Below are 15,354 nucleotides of genomic sequence, written 5' to 3' on the forward strand. Positions count from 1 at the left end.
TTTGATAGCTTGGTGAGTACCCACTATCCCTCACTATGTAAATTACCATCCTCTGCAAGAATCTAAATTGAATGGAATACAACTCACCCATAAAAAAGGATATTTTGCCCTTTGCAGCCCTTCATTCACTTTTTTTTTCACTTCAAAACCAGAATTTTATAATGGGCAGAGACATTTCCATTACATGAAAAACAACAAAATGCCTAGAAATAAACCCAACCAAGGAGGTTACCTATACTCCGAAAACTGAAATGACACAAAGAAATGGGAAGATTTCTTGTGCTCTTGGATTGGAAGAATCTGCACTATCAAAATGGCCACACTACCCAAAGCAATCCACAGATCCAACCCAAACCCTGTCAAGATACTCATGACATTCCTCACAGAACTGGAACAAAAGACCCCAAACCAGCCAAAGCAATCTTTTGTAGGACTCTTTTTTCTTTCTCTCTCTTTCTTCTTTTTGTTCTCTTTTCTTATGGTTTGACAACTAGAGAAGTTCCTTGAACATTTGTTGTAAAGCTGGTTTGGTGGTGCTGAAATCTTTTCGCTTTTGTTTATCTGTGAAGCTGTTGATTTCTCCATCAAGTCCAAATGACAGCCTTGCTGGACAGAGTATTCTTGGTTGTAAGTTTCCCCTTTGCATCACTTTAACTGGAGAATATATCGTGTCACTCCCTTCTGGCCTGTAGAGTTTGTGCTGAAACATCAGCTGGTAACCTTATGGGAGTTCCCTTGTATGTTATTTGTTGCTTTTCTCTTGCTAATTTTAATATTTTCTCCTTACTCTTAATTGTGTGGTACTCTCTGTGCTTCTAGGACTTGGGTGACTATTTCCTTTCCCAAGTTGGGGAAGTTTTCAGTTATTACCTTTCCAAACATTTTCTCAGGTCTTTCCTCTCTCTCTTCTCTTTCTGGGACCCCTATAATGCAAATATTAGAGCGCTCGAGTCTCTGCATTTTCAACACTCACAATCCGAAAGCCAAGAACATCATTTCTATCTCTACCCACCATTTCAGAACTAAGGATGCAAACCCATGTTTTGCCATTACTGGGTACAAAATCCTTAGTCAGTATTTAGATAAGACTGATAGAACATTTTTGGAAAAATAGAGAATGTTTTCATTAAAATGTATTTGGACTAGTGAAACTTTTATTAAAATGTATTCAAGAAAGAGTTAACTTTCAAGACAATCCATTGAAAATTATGCAGGAAGAGACTTGCAGGCTGCTTAAGAACTCGCATATTCAGATCGCTGGAGTGTGTAGTGTGTCCCGATCACAGAGTTGGTAACCCTACCAAACCCATGGTGTTCCGTGGTCCAACACTGTTCCAGGTGCTCCCCTGTAAGATGCAGCTTTGTAATCTATTATCTCCATTATCTATTCAACTACTGATGTGCACTTAGGACGCTTCCATATCTTGAAAATTACAATGTTGCTGTTCATAACAGAGTGTATGTATCTTTTTGAGTTAATTCTTATTTTGTGGTTGGCTTTATTCCTTTGATAACTATGTATGTTTAAAAAGCTAAAGCTCTAAACGTTCTTAGAAACAATGAACAGTACATATATGTAAATTAAAAAATATATGTACAGTTAAAAAGAAAATCTATCAAGCCATGAAAGACATAGAAGAAACTCAAAAGACATATTACTAAATGAAAGAAGCCAGTCTGAAAAGGCTACAAACTGTATGATTCTAACCAAATGACATTCTGGAAAAGGCACAGCTACAGAAACAATAAAAAGATTGTGGTTTCCAGGGGTTTGGAGAGAGGGAGGGAGGAATGAATAGATGGAGCACAAGGGATTTCTAGGGCAATGAAGTTATTCTGTATGATACTATAATGGTGGCTACATGTCATTATGCATTTGTCAAAACCCATAGAATGTACAACATCAAGAGTAAACCCTAATGTAAACTATGGACTTCGGTTGATAATAATGTGTCCATGTTGGTTCATCGATTGTACCAAATAGGCCACGCTGATGAGGAATATTGAGGATAGGTGAGTATATATGTGTGGGTGGGGAGGGCTATGTGGGAACTCTGTATTTTCTGCTCAATTCTGCTGTAAACCTGAAACTGCTCTAAAAAAAAGTCTATCAAAAAAAAAAAAAAAAAAAAGAAAATGTGGAGACTGGGTCTTGCTCATCCTTGTGCTCTGGATCCTAGCACAGCATCTGTCTCAGGGTAGACATTTAATTTTTAACCAGCAAACAGTACTGCAATGGGCACAGTTTGAAATACTTCTCAACTATTAACTTACTTCATCCTCATAGTAACTCTATGAAGGAGAAACTGGTATTATACTTATGTCACAGATGAGGAAACTAAGGCACAGAGGAGATAAGCAACTTGCCTAAGGAGTCAGAGGGAGTAGTAGAGCTGGGATTCCAACCCAGACAGTCTGGCTCCTGTGTCCTTGTTCTCAGTCACTCTGCTCTGCTGCCTCTTATCAACGTTGAATGAGTGCACGATCACTGGATTTATCTGTGAGAAATGCTTTTGTAATTTAGATCATGAATTTATTTTATCCTACAAATATTTAGTAAGTGCTTACTATGTGTCTGGCACCCCAAAAGAAATTTTGGAGAAATACAGACCTACAGGGAGTTTATAATTTTGTTAGAGAGGACAAACAGACACACATACACACTCACACACACAAATGAAATAAACATCACAGAAAGGATATTATGTTATACTAGTAGCTCCCACAAACATGCTGTGGGAACTCAGAAGGAAAAAAGGAATATATGAGATGAAGGGCCGTGTGGCAGACAGACCGTAGGTGGCCAGCCCTAAGATTCCTGCCCCTGCTGTTCACACCTTTTGTAATCCCCTCCCCTTGTATGTAGGCAGCACGTGACTTGCTTGCAGCTAATGGATGTGGCAAAGGTTAGGGATTTTGCCGATGTAACTAAGACCCTAAATCAGTTGATTTCGGGGTCAGACCTAGGTGGCCCTGACTTAATCAAATGAAAGTCCTTAAAAAAGAAGGACTGGACCTTCCCTGAGCTGACACTCTTCTCCAGGGCTTGATTTATTGAGCAGCCCTATTGGAGAAGCCCCTGGCAAGGAACTGTGGGCAACATCTATGACCTGAGAGTGGTCTCCAGACAATAGCCAGGAAAAAAGGTAGGGATCTCACTCAGCAAGCATCAGGGAGATTAATTCTGCTTAAAATCTAAATGAGCTTGAGAAGGGGAGGGTATAGCTCAGTGGTAGAGTGTGTGCTTAGCGTGCAGGAGGTCCTGGGTTCAATTCCCAGTACCTCCACTAAAAAATAATAAATAAATAAACCTAATTACCTCCCTCCAAAACAAAACAAACAAACCAAAAAAAACCAACCTGAATGAGCTTGAAAGTGGCTTCTTCCTCAGACAAGCCTCCAGATGAGAACACAGCCTGCCTGACACCTCAACTGCAGCCTTATGAGACCCTGAGCAGAGGACCTAGCTAATCTGTGCGCTCAGATTCCTGATCCACAGAAACCACAAGTTGACGTATGTGTGTGTTTTAAGTTGCTAAGTGTGTGGTCATTTGTTATGCAGTAATTAATAACCAATGAAGAGTACTTCAGGAATTAGCAGATATGGGGAGAGGGGAGATCTTTCTCTATGCTTACTCTGATTCTAAGGATTTATGATCAGAGATAGGGAGAATTAAGGTGCCATTGATAGAAACGAGGACGTCAGGAGCAGAAACCAATTTGAGTGGCGGAGGGGGAAGACGATAAAGACTTCAGTTTTGATGTACTGAATTTGGAGAAAATACAAATGCCTGTAGTTATCTGGAATTTGGGAATGGGGTTTAGGTGAGAATTCAGGGCTGATGGAAAATTCAGTTACTTTCATGGAGGTGAGAGTTGAAGTCCTGAGAATGAAAGAGTTCTCCAAAGGAGAGAGAGAGGAGCAGGAGGATGAGGATTAGATTCTGGTTAAAGGTCACGGATGGGCCTGGGAGAAGGGAGGTAGAACCAGTCACAGGAGAACCAGGGTAGTTGAAGAGTCAAGGAAATGACTAAGATGGATCGGTTCTGCTGCACCGGATAGTCCATTTTCCCTCCAAGTGCAATTATAATGCAACCGCTAGGAGGCAGCCTCTACTTTACAGATAAGAAAACTGAATACTTTGGGTATCTAGACCAATATCCCACTAAGTGAAGGTTCGATCAGAATTCAGATCTCACATCAAAGCCAGGGATCTTTTAGCTGCACATTTAATTCATATTTATTCTCCATAGGAGAGTGTGGGCGAGGAAAGCGAAGAATGAACGGCTCCCCAGGTGCCTGTAGAGGCGAAGAAAAGCCGAGGTCGTCCGCACGCCGCTGCTCTCCTCGCCGCCAGCAGAGGTCGCTAGAGCGCAGGCTCCGCGAGCCCAAGTGCGCGCAGGCGCAGGCGCAGGCGCAGGCGCAAGCGCGCTGGACTTGGCTCGCCCCGGCACGCCGGGCCGGTGGGGGCGGGTCACGCAGAGCGCGCGGCCGGGAGCGGCGGTGGCGGTGGCGGCGAGGCTGCGGGCTGGGAGCCGGCGTCCGGCTACCAGTAAGCGGAACGCTGCGCAGTGCTGAGCCGGCCGCCCGCCCCGGAGCCATGGAGATCGGCACCGAGATCAGCCGCAAGATCCGGGTGAGGCCAGCGTCGGGCGGGGGCGGGAAGCCGGGCCTCGGCGGGCGGGCGGGCGCGCGGTTGTCAGGAGTAACGGGGGTGGTGGGCCCGGCCTGGACACCGCGGCCTGCTGGTCGCCGGGCGCTCTTGAAGGGCCGCGGGGCCGGCGAGCGGGGCCTCCTACGCCAGGCCGCCTCGGGCCTGGGCGCAGTCGCGGCTGAGGAAGGAGCGGCCGGGAAACGGAGGGAGGCGTGGGGGTCCGGGCGAGAGCCGCGCGGCGAGCTGGAGGGGGCGCCGCGGGTGAGGGGCCCGGGGAGGGGGCCGCGGAGCCTCCCCGCCCCCACCCGAGCGCCGAGGGGCCGGAGGTGCGCGCACTCGCGAAGTTGCCTCTGCGCTGCAGTCGGTCTGTTTTCCAAGGGCCGCCTTTCTCATGCACGTTTGTCTTTTTTCCCTCAGAGTGCCATTAAGGGGAAATTGCAAGAATTAGGAGCTTATGTGGGTAAGTTTTTTGTTGTTAGCCTAATGGACTTTAGAGTTTGCAGCGAACGGAATGTTAGTGAATGCATTTTTTCCCATCGTACCTTTGACTTGGGAGAGACGCCCTTCTGCATTCAAATCTGATAACTCCCAGGTTACTTCTTTTCTTTCCGTCTTCAGTGAAAGCTTTGTATTTTTTCCCCCCGAAACCCCATTCTAATAGGGTGTTTTGAAATTGTTTAGCTTTTTTGAGGCTTTATCATATTTTCCTTAACATTTGTCTGATTTTTTTCTTTTTTTTCCTATTCCCTTTCCTTCTTGATCTTCATTTTTTAGAATTAGTATTTTGCATATGAATGTTTGATGCATTGTGGCATTTGCCTCTGTCATGGTTCAGTGAGTTTTGTTTTCAGATCTCTGTCTGTCTCTCTCTTTTTTTTTTTTTCTGTCCCTTTCTTATCTCCGGGCAGTAATGTGTCCTTTTTCTTCTTATTCTCTTATGATTTATAATTTGAATGTTTCTTCTGGGCCAGGCACTGTTCTTCACTGTTGTGTATACATTGGTTATGCTAATCCCGAGTAGTCCACTGGAAGAAGGTAAGTGGTAGTGTGCCCCAGTTGTACAGGAAAGGAAACCGAGGCTTTGAATAATTGACTTGAGCAAGGTTTTACGGATTGAGACCTGGGTCTGTTTGGCTCCAAAGCTGGTGCCTCTTACAAAAATAATAGCTACCACTTAATGATAGTGATTCTCCAGGTGTGGGAGACCCCAAGGTTCTCTGAAGTCGAAACCATTTTCATATTAATACTGACAGATATTTGCCATCTTCACTGTGCTGACGTTTGGATTGTGCCAAAGTAATGGTGGGTGAAAACCTGAATCAATACCTCACACCAAAGTTTACAAGAAATTATCATATTCACCACCCTTCCACTTGCAGTTAAAAAAAAAAAGAGAGGCCAGTTTCACTTACAAATGTAATTCATAAATTGAAATATTTTTTAACCCCTGGCCCTGATTACAGTTTTTTAATATGTTACGTGAGGAAATAGGAACTACTCATAAAGTACTTCTGCCATACTGAATGTGATGGGTTGTCTTAAGGAAGAGGATTCATGTGATTGAGTTGAAAACTGAACTAGCCATCTTTTTCATGGAACTTTTTTAAAGTTGAGGTTTGGTTGATTTATGGTATTGCGTTAGTTTTAGGCATACACAAAATGATTTGAGTTACATATACGTGTACTTTTTTCAGATTATATTCTGTTGGAGGTTATTATAAGATACTGAATATAATTCCCTGTGCTGTACAGTAAATCCTTATTGCCTATTTTATTTATAGTAGTTTGTATCTCTTAATCCCATTTCTTTCTAATTTATCCTCCCCCGTCTCACCTTTGGAACTTCATTTTTAACTTCTAAGATGGGCTGCCAAGCTAGTTGTATACATTTGGGTATTTGGCAGACATTTCCTGGAAGTGAGCAAAGGAACTGAGACTTTTTTTGCCAGTGACAGAGGTTGAACTTTCAAATGAAAATTAGAATTTTGGAAAATTTTTGTCTTCCCTCGTAAACTTGACAGCGTTACAATACTTCAGGATTTCTGATGAAGTCAGTGGTGATATCAGCAAATGATTCTTCTGTATTGCATAACAAAATGTTATGTGGTTTGTCAGTGGTTTGTATAGCTCAGTGAACCAGTGTTTTTCAAATGACCAATGCATGATTTTGTAAAATTGTACAAGGATAAAATATCCATTAAAAGTTTCTGCAGGATGGATCAATGGATTTTTCATGTAGCAGAGTACAAAAAGGTCATTGATACATTTTTAGTTTCTGTATTGTTGCTAATCTTTAAGAAACTCCCACTTGTTGAGTTTTTGATACAGAAGAATAGCCACATTATCTGAAAATGCTATTAAAATACTCCTTTTCCAGTTACGTACCTGAGGTCAGATTTTCTTCACGTTCTTCATTGAGAACAATAGCACGACAGATTAAATGCAGAAGTAGAAACTGGAATTCAGCTGTTTTCTTTTAAACCAAATATTAAAGAGATTTACAAAAATATAACATTTTTGCACTTATTTTATTTTGGAAAACAAGATTTTTTCCATAAAAATAATCTTATGTTAACATAGATTTATTGTTAACATGATAGGTATATCATTTTAAATGAGTCTAAAAATGCTTAGTTTTAATTTCTAGTATGGCAAGTATGAATAGGTTTGGGATCATCAGTAATTTTCAGTAGTGTAAAGGGGGCCTGAGATGAAATTGTTTGAGAATTGCTAATTTACCACATACTGAGTACATTTTATAAATTACTTGTCAGAATTGTAAGATTTAAATGGATAAGAAAATTGAGGCTCAGAAGTTAAAGATGAAGCTGAACCAGGATTGATTTATTCTTTAATTAATTCAACACTTCATGGATGCCTGTTTTGTGCCAAGAACTTGTTTTGGGTCAAAGAAATGCAGAGAAAACCTACCATGAGAACTTTCTTAATTCTAGCACATGAAAGCATGAACACATATTAATTGAGTTTAAATTAAATCTTATTGATGATTCCTATCAATTATCAAAAATCTCAAACCAAGAATTTTGAGCCTATTAAAAACCTGGTTGTAAGTAGTCCAGTGTGAAATGTAATTGTACTAAAGGTACCATGTATTTTATAATTTTCAAAATATTTTTGTATAGTCTGTTTGTTCCTGAATACAATGCTAGAGTGGGGATGGCAGGTACTTTACTCCTTTTACAAGTGAAGAAGTGAAGTTTGGGGAGGGCTAGCTAAGTAGATCAGGTCAGCAGCAGGTTTAAGATGCAGAAACTCAGGTCTTCTGGGTCCTTGGTGTTTCTGTTACGGTAACTTCATAATACAAAGTTGATGAGCTAACAAAAGGATAGGAGTCACTTCTCTAGAACTTAGTGTCCCAGCTGTTAACGTCTTAGCACAGCTGCTCAGCTTGTTTGTCTCTGCTTTACGACTGGAAATTTCTCAAGGGCAGAGACTTCATATTGGTTGTGTCTGAGTGGCCCAGCTGAAAACTTAATTTTTTTTTTATAAATTTAGATTAAGCGGTTAAATAGGGGTCACCACTAGACTCTATTTGAAATGAAAGTATATATTGTTTACAATTAGCTACCAAATTATTTGTGTATGTATATATACATCATTGTCCTTCTGAAAAGAGTGACTTTCTAATCCCTTTCCTTGTGCTGGAAAGAGTCCTGGAAACCTTTAAGGTTATGGAAGTAATCCTTTAGTAAATATTTGAATATCTATTTTCAGGACATTGGGTGAGATTCAAAGGTGAACAACTTTTTGTTGAGTTGATAAGGTTTCATTTGTGTGTTTAAATGGAGTACTTTAGTGAAATGATAGATATAATTCAGAACAGTCTTTCATTCACGTTCTAGAAGTATGAGTTTGCAGAAACCTTCAACATCTTTACTATTTTTTCAGTACATAGATTTTAGATGAACTTGAGAACTATAAGAATTCTGTAGGAGTGTATCATGAACACATTAATTTTTTATTAGATTATTTCTCATTTTGTATCTACTGAGAGAACAATGTATGAATTTCTAACAGCTTTGTTGAAATATAATTGGTATACATTAAACTCCACCTGAAGTGTACAGTTTGCTGTGTCTTGATATGTATACACCATAATCAAGCTAAGGAATTATCCCTCACTCCGCAAAGTTTCCCTTTGGGTTTTCCTGGGGTTCCTTTGTATCCCTTCCCTTCCTTTCCCTGTCCCTATCCTGTACCAGAACAACCACCGATCTTGTAAAATTTTAGAAAATACAAACTAATACATAGTGTCAGAAAGCGCAGCCTGTTCTCGTGATTGACAGACATTATGAGGGAGAAAAACTATCAAAACTGCCAAAGTGCTCCAACTTTGTTTCCCTTTCTTGGATTACCAGTGGCAGCCCATAGTAGGAACACTTTACATAAAGAAGCTACCAGGCTTATTTACTTAAATTGCCAGAAAGCAGTGGGAGCCTTTTGATACTTGACAAAGAAAATAAATGGCTGGCTACTTGTCCTTGCTTTTATCTCCTCACATTGGATTGCGTGCTTCCATCAAATATTCTGATTTCTCTTATTTCCATTTATAGATTGGGCTTTTACAATGTATTTGTGTTTTTCTTGAACTGGATTTTTGATATTTCTTGAAACAAATGTCTGACAGTACTTCCGAAATGAACTTTTTTGCCTTCATAGAAATGTTATGAGTATTTACAGTATAAAAGGATCTAAAGGAATTTTTTGGTAGAAATTAGAATTCATGGTAAATGACTTTCCTTTTTTGTATTTTTCTTGTGGAGAGTTTTGTTTTTGTTGTTTTTGGTTGTTGACCTCACCCTCATTCACTGTGTTATGAGGATATAAGAATGAAACAGTGATTTGATTAGAAATTATTTAATCTTAAGATCAAGTTTTCAAAATGATACAGACTTTTTGGGTGGTGTTAATTTGTTTGATGTTGCTGCAGGTTTGTTACCCTGAGTAATTGAAATCTGCCTTTACTATGAATAAAGATGTTCCTTGGGAAATGAGTATCACTTTGAAAACAGACACACAAAACTAAACAAAATTCAGTTATTATTTTTGGGAAACGTCTGTTGTGCTTTCTGGAAGAAGCTTCTCTGAAATTATTGACCAATATTAAAAAGGTTAAAGGAAGTGAATACATTCTCAGGTGTGGTACTGTAATTTAGAGAATTTAGTTGTGTAAATATTCATTAGTTCTTCCTAATTCCCATCCTTCTAATAATTGAAATACCTATGAAATAAAGAGAAAGAAAATTTTACTTTTTGTCCAACCAAGTTCCAGTAGAGCTGAGATATTCTTACAGCTACATCTATACTTTCTAGCACGTCAGCTTTTAAGTAGAAGAAAATGTTAAGGAAAGCTTAAAAAGTTTTTTATATACTTTTCCTTTTAAATAGATGAAGAACTTCCTGATTACATTATGGTGATGGTGGCCAACAAGAAAAGTCAGGACCAAATGACAGAGGACCTGTCCCTGTTTCTAGGGAACAACACAATTCGATTCACCGTATGGTATGTTTCTGAATATCTACCCCTCAGACCAAAGTTTGGCACAAATCAAGAGTAGGTGTTCTGTCGGAAAAGAGGTTCCTGGCAGGAGAGTCAGATTCAGTGTTGTGAGCATTGAGAGCACAGCCTCTGGAGCCAGACTGCCAAGGTTGAATCCTGGATCTGCCTCTTTCCTTGGTTTCTTTAAAATGGGAATAGTGAATCACCTTTATAGAGTGGTCGTGAGAATTAAATGAGTGTAATACGCTTATAGCTGTGCCTGGCCCATAGCACGTCCTTAGTATGTGTTGATTGTAGTTAATATGTTTCTTTTTTAAACTTCAGCATCTTTTTCCTTTCTCTCCACCAAAACCAGTTACAGATGTTTTTTTGGACTGGGTTAACTTCCTGAATTGCTTTCTCCAGTGAGTTAACTTAGGGAGCAAGTTTTTTTGACAAAATTTCAAATCATTTTTTTTAACGTTTGGAACTTTTCAAAGTTTGGAATTTTAAAATAGACAACTTTGTGTTCAAACATAAATTAATACAATTTGCAATGACTTTTTTCAAACCTCACACGCCTTTAGTTGAGAATACTGACTAAAAGCGTAAGATTCAGTTTGAGAAGGCAGGCTGGATTCTGGTACCAGGTATGAGGCAGAGTGAAGGCTGGAGGAGGGTAATGATGTGGCTGAGAATAGAGCAGGAAGTACTCATATAAGGGTCCTCACTGGGAACCACCAATTACAGCACAAGTTGATGATGGAGCAACTATGTCCTTTACAACTCTTGTGAAGCTTTCTTGAAATTCCACACAGCTCTAGGCTTATATTACGCAGCTTTGAGGAACATTGAGTGCAGCGGTTGTTTCTTAAATGTTTTGGTACATATGCTCCTGCAGCGTGGGTGACCTAACCCACCTGTTACACTTTGTCCCTGGAATTTACCAAAAAAGATCATGATGCTTTTGACTGGGGAAATTACCATTATCATGAGTACTCCCTTTTTCTTTTCTTTTTTTTTGTTTTAAATAAAGCCTTCAGCAGTCCAGGTACTTGTTTTGTTTCATGCACATTTTTTATGTCTGGACTTCTGGGTCAACTTTGAGTCCCACTAATATAATATGGGAGATTGAGCTAGTAGGTCCTTTCTCAGATAAGTTGACAAATTTTTTTATATAAACAGATTACTAAATGGTTTTGCATTTAAAATCAGATTAATTCAACTCTCTCATCTTGCCATAAATTCAGTTCTTTGACATGTACTGATGCGAGTGATGGTGTCTGTTTTGGCACTTCCCTTTCCTAAGTGTTCATTGACATCTGTCAGCCACAGACTATTCTGATTCTTTGGAGGCCTGCAATAATTGTGTCCTGGGGACAGTGTCATGTGACTGGGTCCTGGGTGAAGCATTATTATGAGATATTTCTTGTGTCTTCAGGAGGCATGGCCTTCTGGAAGGATTATAAGGCAAATCTGCCTGGCACGTAACTACTGAAATAGGTTACATTGTAAGCAAAGTTGCGACCTGTACTTGTTTACAGAATTAGTTTTGAAAGTAATAGTGAAGTGATATAGTATATTTTGAGATTATTTTGAAGTTTTCTCACCTCTCACAGTTAAGTTGTTCCAGAAACTATATAAATAGATTAAAAGTAAATTTAAACTGTGCATAAAGCAATTGTAATAATGTTATATTATAAATTTGTGCTATTTTGTTCTTTTATCATAAACTGCGTTGAATCTTTAGTCCTTATGAAACAAAATGATATTTTTTGTGGATCAAGGCTGTATGGTCAGATGATAGCCTTACCCTTATTTTTTGCAGAGGCTAGATGTTGAAAATAATGATGAAAAATGTGATTTTTGATTGGCTTCTACAGTATTCATCTAAAGCCTTTTTTTAAAATGTGGAACTTAAGTTTAATACCATTTATCCATTAAATATTATTTGGTACTATATATCAATATTTATCTGAAGATTCGGTCTATAATGCCATCAAATTTAGAGGGACGATTGAAATTAAATCTTTTTTTTGGGTAAAGTTTAGGAAAGTTTAATAGTTACACTGCTATAGGCAACAGCAGGCCACACAGGCAAGAGGTGCTTGCCTGAGCCGAAATTAAATCTTGATTATCTTTAACTTTTTTTTTTTTTTTTTTAGGCTTCATGGTGTATTAGATAAACTTCGTTCTGTAACAACTGGTAAGTTTCATGAAATCATGTCTGGGTTTTTATTTTTTATTTTGCTCTAGCATATGATTGTGTTTCTAAAGCCATTTATACTGCTTTGAGGAAAAAACCCATAAATTTGAAAACAGTAGTTCATTTGAACTTTTTAAGGAAGCAACTAATTTTTGTGAAATTAAGAGCAACGAATTTAATATAATTCAAAGATAATTTAACCAAAGGAAGGGAAACCATGCAGTTTATCCTAAGAAAATAATTACAGATGTGTGTAATAATAGAGCTTCAAGGATGTTTCAGTATTTTACAACTGAAAATTACTTAAAAAGTCCAGTAACAGTAAGTTGGATAAAATACTATATCACTATGTGTGAAATAATCATTTAGGCATTAAAAATGTGGAAGAACACTTACTGCTTTTAAACTGGTGAGGAGGCAGTGGAGGTTTAGAGTAATAAAAAAAGATTAAGAAGATCATGTATTTTTCTTTCTAGATTCCTCCAGTCTAAAGTCTTCTGATACCAACATCTTTGAGAGTAACGTGCCTTCAAGCAAGAGTGGTTTCAGTCGGGGAGATGAGAGAAGGCACGAAGCTGCGGTGCCACCTCTTGCAGTTTCCAGCACTAGACCTGAAAAAAGAGATTCTAGAGTTTCTACAAGTTCACAGGAGCAGAAGGCCACTAATGTCAGGTAAGAGTCCTGTGTGGACTCCTGTAGGTAGATGGGTATGTATATGTGGCATTTATACTAGTTAATGTATCTTTAAATTACTGTTTTCAGAATCTTTTGGAAACAGTGAGTTGGTCTTGAGCAATTTTTTGGATTAAAACAATGAATGGATAAGACCAAAGTATGATTATCTTTTATCTAAAATGTAGTCAAAGCTTAAAAAAAAGAGTACAATTTCAGAGAAGTTTTTAATAGAAATCTAAAAGGATTATCCACACTTTTTTATTAAGATTATGTAAATATTCTTGGAAGAGTTTAAGGTATTGCTCTAAATTGATAACACATCCTTTTTGTTTTCATTTTTTAATAGACAAACTTACGATGATGGAGCTGCAACCCGACTAATGTCGACAGTGAAACCTTTGAGGGAGCCAGCACCATCTGAAGATGTGATTGATATTAAGCCAGAACCAGATGATCTCATTGATGAAGACCTCAATTTTGTGCAGGAGAATCCCTTATCTCAGAAAAAACCTACAGTGACACTTACATATGGCTCTTCTCGCCCTTCTATTGAAATTTATCGACCACCTGCAAGTCGAAATGCAGAAAGTAGTGCTCATTTAAACAGGTTGCAATTTCAACAACAGCAAAACAGTATTCATGCTGCCAAGCAACTTGATATGCAGAATAGCCGGGTATATGAAACAGGACGTTTGTGTGAACCAGAAGTGCTTAACAACTTGGAGGAGACTTACAGTCCCTTCTTCAGAAACAACTCAGAAAAGATGAGTATTGAGGTTTGTATATACTTTTAAATTCTGGCTTGCTAAGCTGAAAATTGGCAGTTCTTAATACTGAATTGTATATGGAATAAGTAAACACATTGCAAATTTATTTTAAACTGATTTCTCTGCTATTCAACATAATATACCAGTCAGTTTTTCCTCTCCACAACTGGCTTTTACAGATAGTTTACATCTTGTTTACTTTCCTCGGAAGTTAACATTTGAGATATCTTTAACCTTACCTTAAAATTTTGGGAAGGTTTTAAATCAGTTTTAGATCCTTCATGGCAGTTGCTAGTGAACAATTGAGTAACTATTTTATTGGTTTCCTTAGCAGTGCAATATGCTACTGTTTATAAATGAGTGTAAAGCACTAGTTTTTGTTTTAGATAAGGGTTGGCTATTAGGGATATTAGTTGTATTTTGATAAGAAACTAGGGAAATAGCCCATAAATTCTTAATATGCCTGGCTTTTTCTTTAAAAGAAAGAATGTCATAGCTCACAGCGAAAAAGAATGTGACAATGAATATATGTATGTTCATGTATAACTTAAAAATTGTGCTCTACACTGGAAATTGACACATCATTGTAAACTGACTATAATTCAATAAAAAAAATGTTAAAAAAATAAGTAAATAAAAGAAAGGATATTCTGTGAAAGAACTTTGTTATTTTTTGAAACTAAGTAAGTGTAAATTTATATTATTTCAGGAAGAAAACTTCCGGAAGAGAAAGTTGCCTGTGGTAAGTTCAGTTGTTAAAGTAAAAAAACTCAATCATGATGGAGAAGAGGAGGAGGAAGATGATGATTGTGGGTCCCGTACAGGAAGCATCTCCAGCAGTGTGTCTGTGCCAGCAAAACCTGAACGGAGGTACCTGAATATGTTTGTAAATTGATCTTTTATTGCCTGGTGGAGTCTTCTGGGTTTCTTGAAGAAGATACCATGAAAATATAAACTTAATCACATACAAGACTTTTCCATCAGTTTTTCAGAAACACTTAACATTAATGAAAGAGAAATTGCCTAAAATTGGAGAAGATTGCAAATACTAGAAATTGTAATGTGAGTGGGAGGAAGGTTGATCCAAATTCATTTTTTAAAAAAAAGTTATAAGGTTCCAATCCAGTTGGCATTTCCTAAAAACTACAGCTAGTCTGTTCCAAACCTAGAGAAGGATACAACGAAGGTATAAATGGATGGCTAGCTTGTAAAGAACTCAAATCTAAAATTTATCAAAATACTTTTCTTAATTTTTTTAGACCTTCACTTCCACCTTCTAAACAAGCTAACAAGAATCTAATTTTGAAGGCTATATCTGAAGCTCAAGAATCTGTCACAAAAACAACTAACTATTCTACAGGTAATTTAAATGTATTATGTTGACATTAAGAGATTTCTACAACTCTTAAGTAAGTTAGAGATGATTGCTCCACAAAGTGTTGTAAAAATAAAGATGCCTGCCAAACGTCAGGACCAAGGTGAGGCTCAGAGAAGAAGAATTAAAGAGAGATTTGAGGGAACTATATTCAATATCTTGCTGTAACCTGTAGT

The 15,354-nt window shown here is 38.2% G+C and overlaps 1 protein-coding gene across 5 annotated transcripts in view; it reads left to right on the top strand.

Annotated features, from left to right (window-relative positions):
* Window positions 1–4,443: 4,443 nt before the first annotated feature.
* Window positions 4,444–15,354, top strand: part of ZC3H14 (zinc finger CCCH-type containing 14) — a 37,099-nt gene continuing 26,188 nt past the window's right edge. For 2 of the 5 annotated variants that reach the window (XM_032482482.1, XM_032482484.1), the window contains exons 1-8: window positions 4,564–4,637; window positions 5,073–5,115; window positions 10,065–10,179; window positions 12,321–12,361; window positions 12,838–13,033; window positions 13,383–13,812; window positions 14,513–14,673; window positions 15,063–15,163. In XM_032482482.1, coding sequence (XP_032338373.1) covers window positions 4,602–4,637; window positions 5,073–5,115; window positions 10,065–10,179; window positions 12,321–12,361; window positions 12,838–13,033; window positions 13,383–13,812; window positions 14,513–14,673; window positions 15,063–15,163 — 1,123 coding nt within the window. In that variant the 5' untranslated portion in view covers window positions 4,564–4,601. Of the gene's footprint in view, window positions 4,638–5,072; window positions 5,116–10,064; window positions 10,180–12,320; window positions 12,362–12,837; window positions 13,034–13,382; window positions 13,813–14,512; window positions 14,674–15,062; window positions 15,164–15,354 lie in introns of all 5 variants that reach the window. The other 3 variants (XM_032482481.1, XM_032482483.1, XM_032482485.1) reach the window with 3 other exon arrangements.

This window comes from Camelus ferus, chromosome 6 (assembly GCF_009834535.1).
Source record: "Camelus ferus isolate YT-003-E chromosome 6, BCGSAC_Cfer_1.0, whole genome shotgun sequence".
NCBI lineage: Eukaryota > Metazoa > Chordata > Mammalia > Artiodactyla > Camelidae > Camelus > Camelus ferus.